The following is an 11,405-nucleotide window of genomic DNA, read 5'->3' on the forward strand; positions in this document are numbered from 1 at the left end:
CCGCGCCCGCCCCGCGCCTGCCCCGCGCCGCATGGAGGGCGCAGGGTCCCGGGGGGCCGGGCCGGCGCGGCGCCGGGGAGCCGGGGGGCCGCTGCCGCCGCCGCCGCCGCCGCTGCTGCTGCTGCTGCTGCTGCTCTGGCTGCTGCCCGGCCCCGCGGCGCCCGAGGAGCTGAACCCGCGCGGCCGCAACGTGTGCCGTGCGTCCGGGTAGGAGCCCGGCCTGGCTGGGGGAGGGAGGCCGAGGAGGACGCTCGGGGCCGGGGGAGAGGGGAGACCCGGCATGGGGGAGGGTGGCATCCGGGACCTCCCTGCGCCGGCCCCTTCAGCCACCCTCGCCGACGCCGGCTCCGCTCCAGGCCAAGGCTGGGCGCCGGGCCACGACGGAGCATCCGAGGATACCCCGGGCGAGAAGTCAGCAGAGGGGAGAACGGGGTGCAGTGGGCGCCAGGAGGGGTGACACACGGGGTCCGAGCTTTCAGACCTAGAAGAAGGGAGCCTCGGGCGGGGTTTTGAAGGCCGTAGGGCGCAGTCGGGGAAAGGCATTCCAGACGGATGGAATGGTATGTGCGAAGGCCCGCGGCGGAGTGACTCCGGGGGAGAGGAAGGATGAGGGCCGGGCAGATGGAGCTGTGCCGTGGGGAGGAGGAGCCGGAGGCCTGGGGCAGTGGAGGCTCGGAAGGACCGGTCTGATGTGTTTCTTAGAAAGAGCGGGCGCGGTTGGGAGAGGGCGCTGACGGAGGTGGGCACCGAGGAGCTGTGCTCAGAGCGAACCCGACGCGGGAGTGGAAAGGACAATGACGTGCACCGGTCGGAGGACGTGAAACTCCCGGGTGGGGAAGCCGGTGTGGGGCCGGCACGGGACAGGCCCTGCCGGAGGGCGGAAGTCAGAGGGCAGGATGCTAGGACGGGGCACCGGAGCTGGAGGACCTGGTCGGCCAGTCGGAGGCCACGGCGAGGTCAGGACATCTCCGCCCCGGGGCCAGGAGCCGGCGGGTGGGGGTGCCTTGGCGCGTGTGGGCAGGAGCCGCGCGGGCGGGATGCTGGAGAGGCTGCCGCGGGGCTCCCAGCTGGGTCCCGTCGGGGCGCCCCGAGGCCGCAGAGCTCCGGGAGGCCGCGTCCGGGGGCTCGGCCGTCGCCCTAGACAAGGGGCTGCGAGGGGGCCGCGCGGGGTTTCCGAGCTTGGATCCCGAGGCGCGCAGACCCCTCCCCGCTGCGAGCCCCGCCTCCGGGGCGGGGGCCGGCGGGGCCCGCCATCTGCTTCGCATCGACGCCGGCACAGCCTCCCGGGCCTTCCCGGCCCCAGGAATGCAGCGGCGGCGGCGGCGGGCGGGGCCCGGCCTGGAGAGGGGGAGGGCGCGATCGCTCGCTGCGGGCCCTGCCTCTCGGCCTCAGCTGTTCTCCCCCTCGGGGTCGGTGCTGGGGACCCGGGGGCCGGCTGGAGCTGTCGGAAGCCTGAGCCCTTCGCCCCCACTCCCCGCAGCCCGGAGACCTCCCCATTCGGCGGCCTTTTCTACTGGCCAAGAGCTCGGGTTTGGGGCTTCAAATCCTGTTGCTACCTCTCTCCCGCTGTGTGGCCCTGGGCGATCGCTTCACCTCTCTGGGCCTCCTCGTGCAGTGGAGGGTGACTTCAGTCATGGGTGGGGCTGGCCACCCCGCGTCTGGGCTCTTTTTCCCTTTCCCCAGAGGTCGGAGGACCAGGGGAGGGGAGCAAACAGCCAGTAAAACCCACGTACCTTCTGTGTGCCAGGCCTGTGGTGGGTGCAGGGACGCAGCAGGGGAGACGAACACCCCTGCCCTCGTGGTGGAGGAAACTTACAGCAAATCATCGCCATCTAGCAAGTGGTAGGAGGTGTTCCGCTGGGGAGGGCTGTTTCCCTTGGGGTGATCTGGGAGACCCACTGCCAGGTGGTAAGTGGGCAGAGGCCCACTGAGAGGAGGCAGTGCCTTGTGGTGTCCAGGGTGAGGCTCTGAGTGCAGAGGGCTGCTGGAAGGACCCTGGGGGCCGGGCAGAGCCTGGGAGGGGGGTGGTGGTGGCGAGGCCAGAGTAAGGGTGGCCGACCACAGAGGGGTCTGCCCACAGCAGGGTCTGCCCACTGCTCTAAGGACTTGAGTGTTTCGAGGGCCATGGGAACTCCCCGGGGGCTTTGTACGGAGGAGGGCTGGCCTCTGACAAGGGTTGGCTCTCAGGTGGCAGAGAAACTAGGGGCAGGGGGGCAGAAAGTGGGGCCAGTTAGGGGATCAGGGAGAGCCAGAGTGGCTCTTCCAGGGCCGGGGCAGAGCAGGGGAGCAGTGGCCTGTGCCATCCTAGATCCCATTTGAGGTCGGGATCTGATGTGATGTGTGCTGTGAGAGCCGGAGGCAGGGACATCTCTGGGGACTCAGCCTCCCTGTGGTGGGCGGCGGCAGCGAGGCGTCCGTCCGTGTTGGAAGGAGGGCCCCCTGGAGGGCTCCCAAGCTTGGATTGTCCGCATGTAGATGGGACCAGTGAGCTTCCAGAGAGGAGAGAGCCTGGGGGCGGGGAAGCCAGAGGAGGGGTGTCCAAGGGGGCAGAGGAGAGGCAACTGGTATGGGAGCCTGAAGCCTGTTCAGCGTGGGCTGGCAAGCGAGCTACAGTCTTGGCTGAGCTCTCAGTTTGTGCCACTTGCTTGAGACATCTTGGTTTAATCTTCCTGCCAAACCCATGGACTCCATTCTACCGATAAGGAGCCTAAAGCTCAGAGAGGTTACGTTCTGTGCCCAAGGTCACATAGCAAGTGGCAGGTGCAGGCACCAATCCAGCTTACTGGGGCCCTAAAACGGGCTTTTTTTTTTTTTTTAATTAAAAAAAAATTTTAAGTATGTTTTATTGATTTTTTACAGAGAGGATGGGAGAGGGATAGAGAGTTAGAAACATTGATCAGCTGCCTCCTGCACACTCCCTACTGGGGATGTGCCCGAAACCAAGGTACATGCCCTTGACCGGACTCGAACCTAGGACCCTTCAGTCCGCAGGCCGACGCTCCATCCACCGAGCCAAACCGGTTAGGGCCTAAAACGGGCTCTTACCCACAGAATCATGTGGCCAGGCAGAAGGTGGTCAGCGCTCCCAGGACCATCCAGCAGGCCCTCCGGCCAGGCTCTCCTCCCAGGGACTTGGGTTCAGAACTGGCAGAAAAGGCAGAGGGTGATGGACCTACGTGTAGATGGGCACCGGGAGCCCTGGGGCAGGCCTGGGGGGTGCAGGTAATGGGGGGCAGGAGAAGCCAGGCCTTTGTGTTCCCTGTGTCAGGTAGCCAGTTCAATTTGTGGAAAATAAGCTGAGCCCCATTCCTCCTCTTTGAGGTTTTTATGGGTCCTGTTCCCAGGTCCTACGTCTTGGGCCTGAGGGAGAATCGAGTTATTTTGTGGGGTGACATCCCAAGGCCCCCTCCAGGGTGTGCTGATGTCCTAGAACAGTGATGGGCAACCTTTTGAGCTTAGTGTGTCAAACTTCGCCAAAAAAACTGAGCATAACTCGGGTAGTGTGTCACTTTGAGGAAAAAACATTATTTCGCAAATGTTTCATCCTCAGGAGCAGCAAATGTTTCATCTTCGGCATGCGGCCGCCTCAGCAGCCGCGTGTCATCAGAAATGGCTACGCGTGTCAGTGCTGACACGCGTGTCATAGGTTCGCCATCACTGGGATAGAGCACCCTGGGGACGTGGGGCATCTTCTGAGGGGTGTGATGTGGGGCAGCCTTTCCCTTCCCAACCTGGACCCCTCACCCAGGCCCCCTCCCAACCTCTTCCCATCCAGGTTCATGTCCTTTGGAGAAGCACATGCTTTTCTCTAACATGTGAATGGCTGCGATGTGCCTTTAGGGTTTGGATGAAATTCTTCTAGGTTCAGTGGGGCCCTATGAACCCGCGTCTTGAGCGTCTGTTCCTTCTCAGCCTCCTTTGCCCCCCAAATGTGGGCACACCGCATTTCAGCGCTTGTGCAGGGCCTCCAAACCTTCATGCCCACACACCCCATCAGCCCAGAGTTTTGGTCGCTGTCCTACCCTGAAATGTGATAGTTCTAAAGTATTTGCCTCCGACTGAGGTGACTTGTACCTTGTAAAGCCAAATAAAATTAAACAAGATTTTAAAAACATGTAAGTAGGTGCTTTAATATCTCCTTCCTACACTTCAACTCTTGCCTTGGAGACCTCCCAGTCTTACCTCCCTTGCTCATGTGGAGAACCCCCAGATGTGCCCGGCCCCTCTAGGAGGCACCTCCACTGAGTGGAGGCCTCACTGTTTACCCACCTCACCCAGAGGCTGCACATCTGCCTTGGCACTTCAGAATGCCACACTTGAGCAGGTCCTGGAGGCCCAGGGACCTCTCCCCAGCCCCTACGTCACTGCTGCCCCTCCTGGGACAGACACCTGGGGTCTCTTTCTCAGGCCTAGGGGCTGGGGGCGGAGGGTACAGAGTTAGGTGGGATGGGGAGACTCTGTAGAGAGAACTGGGAAGTTCTTAGAAGTTAGATCTATTGGTCTGCCTTCTGCACCTCCCGGTGTCACATGCTGGAGGGCTGGAATGTGTGTCTCATTCGCTGCTACTCCCAAACCTACACTAGTCCCTGGCCCCAATACACAGCAGGGCCATGATAACCACTGCCCCAAGGCAGAGTGGAGGTTGCAGGGAAGCCCCTGCCAGGATGGGGATTGGGGCTCAGGCTCCTCTCTCTGCCCGCAGCTCCCAGGAGCCCATGTGCTGTGCCGGCTGGAAGCAGCAGGGGGACGAGTGTGGGATCGGTGAGTGGGACATCCTGGGGACCTGGGCAGTGGGGGTGGGGTCAGTGGGTGGGGGTACGGAGGAGCAGCGGAGATAGTGTGGGGGCTGGACGCAGGGCAGCTCAGGTCCCCCTCTTGTCCGCAGCGGTGTGCGAAGGCAACTCCACGTGTTCGGAGAACGAGGTGTGCGTGCGACCTGGCGAGTGCCGCTGCCGCCATGGCTACTTCGGTGCCAACTGCGACACCAGTGAGCGCTGGGGCCGCGGGGCTGGATTCTAGAGAGAGGGGCGTGGTCTGTGAGTGGGGCGGGGTCTGATCCGGGAACCCGATCCGGCGTGAGAGCGGGTTCCCCTGAAGCCGGGGTGGGCTCCCTCCAGAGTGCCCGGGGCCTGCCACTCTCTCCGCTCATCCCCGTAGAGTGCCCGCGCCAGTTCTGGGGACCCGACTGCAAGGAGCTGTGTATCTGCCACCCGCATGGGCAGTGCGAGGATGTGACCGGCCAGTGCACGTGCCACGCGCGGCGCTGGGGAGCACGCTGTGAGCATGCGTGCCAGTGCCAGCACGGCGCGTGCCACCCGCGGAGCGGCGCGTGTCGCTGCGAGCCGGGCTGGTGGGGCGCGCAGTGCTCCAGCGCGTGCTACTGCAGTGCCACGTCGCGCTGCGACCCGCAGACGGGCGCGTGCCTGTGCCACGCCGGCTGGTGGGGCCGCAGCTGCAACAACCAGTGCGCCTGCAACACGTCCCCGTGCGAGCAGCAGAGCGGCCGCTGCCAGTGCCGGGAGCGCACGTTCGGCGCGCGCTGCGAACGCTACTGTCAGTGCTTCCGCGGCCGCTGCCACCCGGTGGACGGCACGTGCGCCTGCGAGCCGGGCTTCCGCGGCAAGTACTGCCGGGAGACGTGCCCCGCCGGCTCCTACGGCCTGGGCTGTCGCCGCAGGTGGGCGCGGGCCCCGGCCGTGGGGGAGGGGGGAGGAAGGGCAGGCCGCCAAAGGAGGCGGGGGTTCGGTGGCTCAGGGCCCCGCCTAGCCTCCCACCCCTTCCTTCCCCAGATGCGGTCAGTGCAAGGACCAGCAGCCATGCACGGTGACGGACGGTCGCTGTGTGACCTGCGAGCCCGGCTGGAACGGCACCAAATGCGACCAGCCTTGCGCCATGGGCTTCTACGGCGAGGGCTGCAGCCACCGCTGCCCGCCCTGTCGCGACGGGCACGCCTGCAACCACGTCACCGGCAAGTGCACGCGCTGCAATGCGGGCTGGATCGGCGACCGGTGAGCACCCTGTGCCATAACCGGTCCCAGTCCCACGGCCCCACGGCCCCACCTCCCCTGATGGCCCTTTGTGGAGGGCATTGTGAGCTTGGGTTCGTTTGCCCCCATTTCCACTAACCCTCCTCCCCGCGTCTTGAGGTGCGAGACCAAGTGCAGCAATGGCACTTACGGCGAGGACTGCGCGTTCGTGTGCGTCGACTGCGGCAACGGCCACTGCGACTTCCAGTCCGGGCGATGCCTGTGTAGCCCCGGGGTCCACGGGCCCCAGTGAGTGCCGGGACCCGAAGGGGGCGGGGGTGTGAACCCGACACAGGGCTCCAGCCAGACGCCCAGGTGCTTCTGTGATGGTGGGACCAAGGCTTGACCCTTCAACTTTGGCCCCCTCACCTTAGCTAAGGAATGACAACAGACTCTTTGGAGCCGGCACTTTGAGCTGGATCCGACGTCCCGCTCAGCCTGTGGTCAGTGGGCTCCTAAGGTGAACCTGAGCTGGTGCAGAGCGAGCAGGGACTTCCCCCTACCGCCGAGGGCCTGATGGGCAGCCCCTTCCCCATCCCCACAAGAGTCAGTCTCAGGGGTGGGCACTGCGGCCCGGAGGCCACTGGCCGGTCCCCCAGGCCCCTTCCCACCGGTGTGCACACACATTCATTTCTAAAACACTGACTGCGGAGTATGTGCCCGGAAGTGGAGGTGGGCACCCGTTCCTGGAGAACCGAGCTCCAGGGCAGGGGTGAGCTGGCCGCAGGAGCCAGGGCGGGAGGCGTCGCGGAGGGAGGGTCGCTGTGGCCCTCCCTGAACCTGCGCCTCCGTCGTAGCTGTAACCTGACGTGCCCGCCCGGGCTCCACGGTGTGGATTGCGCCCAGACCTGCAGCTGCCATGAGGACTCGTGCGACCCAGTCACTGGTGCCTGCCGCCTGGGTGAGTTGGTGAGCGGGGCGTCAGGTTGTGAGGTGTGCCGGCAGTGGGGGGGGCGGGGTGGGGAGGTTGCTGGCACCCCTCCCTGATCCTAACACCCGACAGAGACCAACCAGCGCAAGGGTGTGATGGGCGCGGGCGCGCTGCTCGCCCTGCTCCTGGGTCTGCTGCTCTCGCTACTCGGCTGTTGCTGCGCCTGCCGTGGCAAGGACCCCGCGCACAGGTGAGGCCCCGCGCGGCCCGGCTCTCCTGGACTCGGGACGCACCCTGTCCGTCGCGCTGCGGGACCTTTCCCTACCCGCCTGTCCCCCGCCCGGTCCTGGCCCCGCCCCTGGCGCGTGGCCCTGCCCGCTCTTTGGCTCAGGCCCCGCCCTTTCTGTTTCGGCTCCCTCGGAGAACAAACCTCCCTCTAGGCCCCGCCCCAACCCCGCCCCTTCACTCAGGCTCCGCCCCCGCCCCGCAGGGAGCTCTCACTTGGGAGGAAGAAGCCGCCACAACGACTCTGCGGACGCTTCAGCCGCATCAGCATGAAGCTGCCCCGGATCCCGCTCCGCAGGCAGAAGCTACCCAAGGTCGTAGGTAAAGATACCCGCACAGGGTCCCTGGGGGAACACCTTCTTACGCAAGAGGCTGCTGGGAAATGGGTGTGAGGGTGTCGGTGTGGGGAAATGCTGGGCCCTGAGTGTTGATGTGGGTGGGCGTGGGGGAGGTGCGGCCGAAGGGAAGGAAAAGGGGGATGATAATGTGCGCGAGCCCGGGGAGGAAGAAGGTCGGAGGCCTAGGTGTGCAGGCAGGTGTGGGAGGCTTTGGGCTCTGACTCCGTGTGAGTGCTTGCATCTGGGGTGCCACGAGGGTGTGTGGACATCTGGGTCGGACAGCCTCCCCACTCCCCAGTTTGTAGGAGTATAAGTTGGTGTGTTCACCTGGAGGTGGGGCACCTGTGCAAGGGAATTGCTGGCACCAGTTGGCAGGAGGGGGGTCCTGCCTGGATCCCCTGCAGTGCCCTGGGTCCTTTCTGGAACCCTCCGCCCTACCAAAGGGCCCTGGGTGAGGGGTTCTGCTTCTGTTATCACGCTGCCTGTTGAACTGCCTGTGCCACCCACAGGCAGGGTGGGGCTGGTGCTCCATCATTTGTGGCAGGAGGGCTGTGGAGGGCACAGGCCCACAGGCAGGGCAGGCCCCCTGGCAGCCGTGCCTCCCTCTTTCCCTAGTGGCCCATCACGACCTGGATAACACACTCAACTGCAGCTTCCTGGAGCCACCATCCGGGCTGGAGCAGCCCTCACCCTCCTGGTCTTCCCGGGCCTCATTCTCCTCCTTCGACACCACTGACGAAGGCCCTGTGTACTGCGTGCCCCACGAGGGTGAGCACCACTCTGCTTAAGCCTCGCTCCCGCCCAGGGAAATGTTCCAGCTTAAAAGAGCTCTGTGCTCTGGGGTATAGGCAGTATAGGCAGAGGAATGGTGTGGTGATGCCGTTAACTGGGGCTGGACTCACAGCTGAGGCTGCAGAGCGGGGTTCTGTGCTGCCCTGCGTTGAACTGAGGCGGGGTCTGGGGAGATGGGTGGGCTCTCTTTTCTCTAACCGCAGCCCAGGTTCACTTCTGGGGGAGAGACCAGGTAGAGAGAAGGTTCTGGGCCTGAGTAGGAGTGGAAGGAGGGGAAGTCTACAAAATATGGGCACACACCTTTGCCCACAAGCAGCAGGAAGGAGCCTGACTGGCTGAGGTTCTGGCTTCTTTCCGACCCTGACCATCCACCTGGGTGACCTTGGGCCGGTGACTAACGTGAGCCTTAGAAGCCTTCTCTCTTAAAGGAGACCCAATCCCCTTGCAGGTGTTAAAGGGTTACATTTGATGATGGTGGGTGGCCTCCAGGCAGGGGGTGTGGGGGCGGGGCGCGGTCGAGGCCAGGCTGAGGTTGGATGGAGCTTTAGCTGGGAACGTGCTTTTCACCCCCCCAGCACTCAGCCACAGCTCGGGGGGCTAAGAACTAGATTTGTGGTTAGCGCTTTGGATGCCAGGACGCAGCACCAGCGAGGGCCTAAGAGGAGGCGAAGGTTTGTGCCTGGAGGCTGGATGGCTCGGGCACTTTCTGTTTGCGGTGACCGCCCCGCTCCTTCTCTGTCAGAGGCGGCAACCGAGAGCCGAGACCGGGAAGTCCCCACCGCCCCAGCGGAGGCGCAGGCGCCGGCCCCCGCGCCCGTGACCACCTCGGCGCCATCGGAGGAGGCGCCCCTCCCCGCATCCTCCGACAGCGAGCGGTCTGCGTCGAGCGTGGAGGGGCCTGGCGGGGCGCTGTACGCGTGCGTGGCCCGGCGCGAGGCCCGGCCGGCCCGGGCTCGGGGAGAGGCCGGGGGCCTGTCGCTTTCACCCTCGCCGGAGCGCAGGAAACCGCCGCCCCCCGACCCCGCCACCAAGCCCAAGGTGTCTTGGATTCACGGCAAGCAAGGCGCTGCTGGCGCTGCCCGTGCGCCTTCACCACCATCCCTGGGCCTCGAGGTGGCGCCCAGCCCCAGCAAGAGGAAACGGACACCCAGTGACACATCGGCGCGGCCCGAAGAGCCCGGCAGCTCCCGGACCCAGGACCCGACGCCACGGCCCCCGGGGCTGGCCGAAGAAGAGCCAGCCCTTGCCGCGCCCTCCCCGCCCCGGGCTCGGGCGCGGGGCCGCGGCCCTGGCCTCGCTGAGCCCACGGACGCTGGTGGTCCCCCGCGCAGCGCGCCCGAGGCCGCTTCCATGCTGGCCGCGGAGCTGCGCGACAAGACTCGCAGCCTGGGCCGCGCCGAGGGGACCCCGGGCGCCCACAGCCCCCGGGAGAAGCCGGCGCCACCGCAGAAGGCCAAGCGCTCGGTGCTGCCGGCCTCGCCGGCCCTCACGCCCCCCGCGCCCGAGGCCCCAGGTCCCGAGAAGGCGGCGGCTGGCGCACCTCTGCCCGACACCCCCCGGAAGAAGACCCCCATCCAGAAGCCACCGCGCAAGAAGAGCCGGGAAGCGGCGGGCGAGCTGGGCAGGGCGGGTGCGCCCACCCTGTAGCAGGCGGCCGCGCCCGCAGCTTCACCCGGCTTCGCAGCGCTGCTTGCCGCCCCGAGCTCCGCGCCCGCTTGGCGTCTCCGCCGCGGCCTGGGCGCAGCGGCCTCGCGGGGGGCCGAAGTCGTGGGTCCGGAGGGATCGAGGGTCTCATTGGCTCAGGCCCCAGCGGCGGCTCCCATTGGCCGAGGCCTGACTGGCGCTTAGCTGACGGCTCCCTTCGCATTGGCCGAGTTTTGTAGGGCTCAGGCTCGCCGGGGTCTCAAAGGCCAGGACGGGAGGGTTCTGCCCGGAGACGGCCTCTCGCCGGCCTGGTGCGCACTTGGCTGGGCCTGCCTGCTCCTTGGCTGAGGCCAGAAGCTCTCTGCCCGGTCTGCCTCTCATTGCCGGGGCCTGGCGCCTCTGGCTGGAGTCTCCCTTCCTTCCCCGCAGCCCCAGGCCCTTTCCCCTGGCGGGGCATCGGGGTCTCTGGTTGGCCTGAGCCTGGGGAGGAGGGCTGGCCTCTGCTCCTCAGGAGGCTCCGCACCCGGGGCTCAACCCTTCCCACCCTCCCCTTTCCTGCGCCCGCTGCCCCAGCCTTCCCAGCCCTGGCCCCTCAGCCGTCAGCTGGTTTTGATGGCCTCCCACCACGCCGCCCACTGGTGGGAATCCCAGGGGCCCTCCAGTAGCCTGAGGAGACATATTTATAGGCCCCCAGCAGGGCTGCTCCCGCCTCATCCGGGTGCCCCAGGATGGGCTCCTCCCGGCAGGGGCTTGGCCAAAGCTTTCTTAATAAAGTGCCTTTTCCCCCTCTGAGCTCTGACTGCTTCCTGTCTGCGGAGCCCAGGACAAGGATGCCGCCAAGCTGGCACTCACACCCCCAGGACCTCTAACCTAAGCAGAGCCTGGGAGCCCAGGGATGGGTCTCCCGGGACCACTTGGAAGCCAGGTTGTGTCCATCTGCCCATCATTCATTTATCAAGTTAATTTCCCACCCACCTTGGCCCTCCCCATCCTCCCAGGATGACCAATGGGTCAGAACCAATCAGGTGGAGTCCCTTGACGATAAGGAGTGGGTGTGTGGGGCTGCGTCTGACCTGACCTGCGCGTTCCCCTCTGGCCACTGTTATTAGACTTGGGGGCTCCAAGCTGTTTGGTGTGGCTCGGTCAGGTCAGAGGCTGGGGCCAGGGGGCAGTGGGCCACGGGCACAGCCTCCAGCCCGGCCTCATCTGGCACAAACACGGCAGCCGGGCACTGCACAGAGCCCCGCTGTCCGCCTCAATGGGCTCCTTGTCCTCAGCCGGAAACTCTCACCACCCGCCCCACCGGTCCGAGGGTGTTGGGGGTAGAGGGGGGAAAGTGGGCCTGGCCCAGAGCCCTGGCTGGCCTCAAAGGCAGTCGCGCCCCCCCTTCCCCCCGCCGCCGCCCCACTCCACACACACACACTCTGGCCTGACCTTCTATCTTGCCAT

General features: G+C 65.8%; 1 protein-coding gene across 2 annotated transcripts; it reads left to right on the forward strand.

Annotated features, from left to right (window-relative positions):
- On the forward strand, positions 1-10,748 carry SCARF2 (scavenger receptor class F member 2). 2 transcript variants are annotated; one of them, XM_079763137.1, is made up of 11 exons: positions 1-207; positions 4,703-4,761; positions 4,886-4,987; positions 5,158-5,677; positions 5,790-6,008; positions 6,147-6,275; positions 6,824-6,927; positions 7,030-7,147; positions 7,388-7,503; positions 8,136-8,288; positions 9,055-10,748. In XM_079763137.1, the coding sequence occupies exons 1-11, from the start codon at positions 32-34 to the stop codon at positions 9,957-9,959; spliced, it is 2,601 nt and encodes an 866-aa protein (XP_079619263.1). In that variant the 5' UTR covers positions 1-31; the 3' UTR covers positions 9,960-10,748. The 2 variants fall into 2 exon arrangements, with proteins under 2 accessions (XP_079619263.1, XP_079619264.1); XM_079763138.1 differs by lacking the exon at positions 1-207 and adding an exon at positions 602-956.
- Positions 10,749-11,405: the final 657 nt, after the last annotated feature.

This window comes from Cnephaeus nilssonii (genome assembly GCF_951640355.1).
Source record: "Cnephaeus nilssonii genome assembly, chromosome: 22".
NCBI classification, from domain to species: domain Eukaryota; kingdom Metazoa; phylum Chordata; class Mammalia; order Chiroptera; family Vespertilionidae; genus Cnephaeus; species Cnephaeus nilssonii.

Bases quoted from the DNA above. Each gene is read 5' to 3' on its own strand.
- SCARF2 (XM_079763137.1), top strand. From the start codon at position 32: ATGGAGGGCGCAGGGTCCCGGGGGGCCGGGCCGGCGCGGCGCCGGGGA. The intron at 5,678-5,789 runs GTGGGCGCGGGC...TTCCTTCCCCAG, and splicing joins GGCCTGGGCTGTCGCCGCAG to ATGCGGTCAGTGCAAGGACC. The intron at 8,289-9,054 runs GTGAGCACCACT...CTTCTCTGTCAG, and splicing joins GTACTGCGTGCCCCACGAGG to AGGCGGCAACCGAGAGCCGA.